Genomic DNA, 2,987 nt, shown 5'->3' with positions numbered 1-2,987 from the left:
GCCGCGCGACGGATAAAAAAGGGGGAGCGCGTGCTACGTCCGCTTGACTACTAACCCAGTGACTGGAGCTATACGGAGGGAAAGAGGGACAGATACGACCGATCTCAACGGACTTGACGTTTAGATCTATCGTGTGCTCGTGTACGAACCGAGAGTTCGTACCACGCGACCCTCTTCTCAACCCTTTCGACGTCGCGTCGGTGTTGTTGCACAGAGGACGAAGGGAAACTGATTCTACTAGACTAAGACTGAAAAGACGGATAAGGGCTAACTCGCGTAGAGCTTGTATATCCGGTGGGAGAGAGAAAGAGGCTTAACTGTGTCGGGACGACCGAGGAAGGACAACATTTTAACCATAATAATAGCGTTGAACGATACAACCGCAGGCGAGGACACGCAGTGCGGTACCGAGGAGGTTGCCACCGCCAGCCAGGGAGGCGACCAACTCCAGAGGATGACGATGGACGGCATGGAAGTGGTGGGCTCGCAGCCCCACGCGGCCACCAGCCCGTTTTTGCTCTCACCGCCACCCCTCGGACATCATCATCATCATCCTCATGCTACCTTCAATCTTCAGACAGTGCAGCTTAGTTTCGACGCGTGTCTACCGTACAACGCGGCGACATCCTCGAATTCGATCGTCTGTGGTGTTGGCGGCACGTCAACGCCAGCCGCTACCACTTGCGCCTCGTCCACGAGTTGCAACAAAACGATTCCAACCTTGTCGCTGGCAACTTGCGCGCCCTTGCAAGCCCAGCATCAAAACAATACCGATTCCTCTGATCCCCATGGCCGACAACATCATCATCACCATCATCATCCTCATCAACGACTCGACGACCATCAACATCATCGACACGTCGATGCCTCCTCGCCGTCCAACGATTCCACCGACGGTAAAAGGCATCTGCAGACTGTCAACACCGAGGACAAGGACTGTCCCAGGGAGTGCAGAGACGATCTTCAGGAGCCTAACGAGAAGGATAAACCAGGTGACCTAAACACGCCGGTTACCACCAGCAGCGATTTACCGTCCTTCTTCGGCCCTTCCGCGCTCGTCGAGCCACCTCCTATTTCAGGTACCTACAATCAACAGTCCTTTAACAAAAAAAAAAAAAAAACAAAAAAGAAACAAAAACAAAAAGTTCGATCAGGCAACGATAACTTCTTCTTTTCATCCTTCGTAGTCGTGACGTGGTAAAATAACTTTGTCATCGTCGAGTTTCCTATTAATCGAATCTTTCTCGTATGACAGAGATCCCTTGCGTATGCACGCTTCGACGAGGTCAAATCGTTAAAACGTGTTCCACGATAATCGAATAGCGGAATTCGAAACTCGTCGGACGCGAGACACGTGAAAATAAACGCTCGTCGAACAACGCGCACCAAACCAGTAGTAATCGGCTGTGCGATTCGAACTTCAGCGGCCTTGCACTTGCTGTGTTTCACGAACGTCCCAACTTTCGCTTTCTGCATATCTGCCAACTCCTGCTGCTGCTGTTACCCTCGTGGCTGCGTCAAGCACCCCTTCGAAAATCCGGCTTTTCCGCATCAATTTTCGAAAGTGATCGCGTTGCGAGATCTCGGTCGTCGCGGCCAAGTGCATGATGTGCCAGCGTGACGTATATCGGTTGGCTCTCGCGAAAACGGCTAATATCGAACCTGCCCGCCTGTCGCGGATCAATACTCAGCGACCCCGACATTCAGAAACCCTTCTCCGCCCGTCCCTGCATCGCCGCCGCCTCCACCTCCGCCTTCACCTCTGTCTCCCACCACCCCTTGCCAGTTCATTCATGCTTCCAAGAACCCCCACCTCGTTCATCCGGACCGATACAACCACCCTCCGTTACGCCGATAGTCGTCTTTTCCGTGACTTTCTCGCTAACGAAACGAAGCAGATCGTTCGTTCCCCTTTATCGTTCCGTACACCGTAGTCTCCTCTCTTCTCTCGTTTCCTTCCGCTGTCGCGTTCATTTGCTAGCCGATAATCTATCCGGGCAACAACTTTCGCGCGATTATACATGGCTACGTAGAAATCGTTGATACATTCGGCGCATGACACGATTCGGAGATACCTAATTCAAACTCGCATCAATTCGTAGAACACAACCGGATGACCGCGCATTTTTCTCACTACTGGGAGTCTGCCGATTTGATTTTCGGTAGGTCGTAAACGATTGTGTATGTGCGTAGAAAGGAAGTAACGAGACGGCAGGATGCAGACGACAGATAGAGACACCCGGTATAATCTCGCTTCGCAGATAAAGTCATCCCCGTATCGCGCGGTCCTTCCTGTTGATTCGCTTAGGCCGCGAGATGCACGCGCTAACTCGTGCCCGGAGTTGTTCCTGAGCTTGTGATCACGCGCAACCGCGACCTGCTCCGCCCTCTTTATGTAGATTTTCGAGACTGATTGAAAATTTGATGGATGATTTGTAGGCAGCCTGGCGGGCGAAGATCTATCTCTGGAAGAGGCCACGGAGGACGATGAGTGAGACGGCTACCTCGACCGGCAGGGATCATCGGCACCACCATCACCAAGAGTCTCAGGAACAGGGCACGCCTGGAGCTCCACCCTCCACTAGTCCACCGCGTCATCATCAGGCTCAAGAGGACGCGGACCGTTGCAACGTGTTACAAGGCGGAGTCATACTCTACTCTTCCCCTCATTCCACGTCTTCGGTGTCTTCAGCACCAGCGTCGAGCGTTAACATCTGCAACGTACCAACGTTGACGTACCGTGGCGTCTTCACCACCACTTGTACGCAATCCTCGCCGCTGAACACTCTTCAGAATCAGCAGCAGCCACCCCAACAGCAACAGCAGCAGCAACAACAACCAACCGGTCAGGAGCTCTGGGGACCTTTAACCTCCCCGACCTTGACTTTGACAAATTCACCTTTCTTACACTCCACCCTTCACCCAGCCCCGTACGGCGGAGAGACCGTCGAACTTTTACCGGTCGAATCGAAGCCACCCCCGCCACC

At 53.1% G+C, this 2,987-nt stretch overlaps 1 protein-coding gene across 1 annotated transcript in view; it reads left to right on the top strand.

The window, feature by feature from the left end:
- LOC100749649 (dendritic arbor reduction protein 1-like) overlaps positions 1-2,987 on the top strand; it is a 38,038-nt gene that overhangs the window by 31,205 nt on the left and 3,846 nt on the right. Inside the window, 3 exon segments of the mRNA XM_033321441.1 lie at positions 387-1,079; positions 2,440-2,492; positions 2,494-2,986. Coding sequence (XP_033177332.1) covers positions 387-1,079; positions 2,440-2,492; positions 2,494-2,986 — 1,239 coding nt within the window.

Source organism: Bombus impatiens, unplaced genomic scaffold, assembly GCF_000188095.3.
Source record: "Bombus impatiens unplaced genomic scaffold, BIMP_2.2 scf_0452, whole genome shotgun sequence".
Taxonomy (NCBI): Eukaryota; Metazoa; Arthropoda; class Insecta; order Hymenoptera; family Apidae; genus Bombus; species Bombus impatiens.
This window is presented reverse-complemented; position numbering and strand designations above follow the sequence as displayed.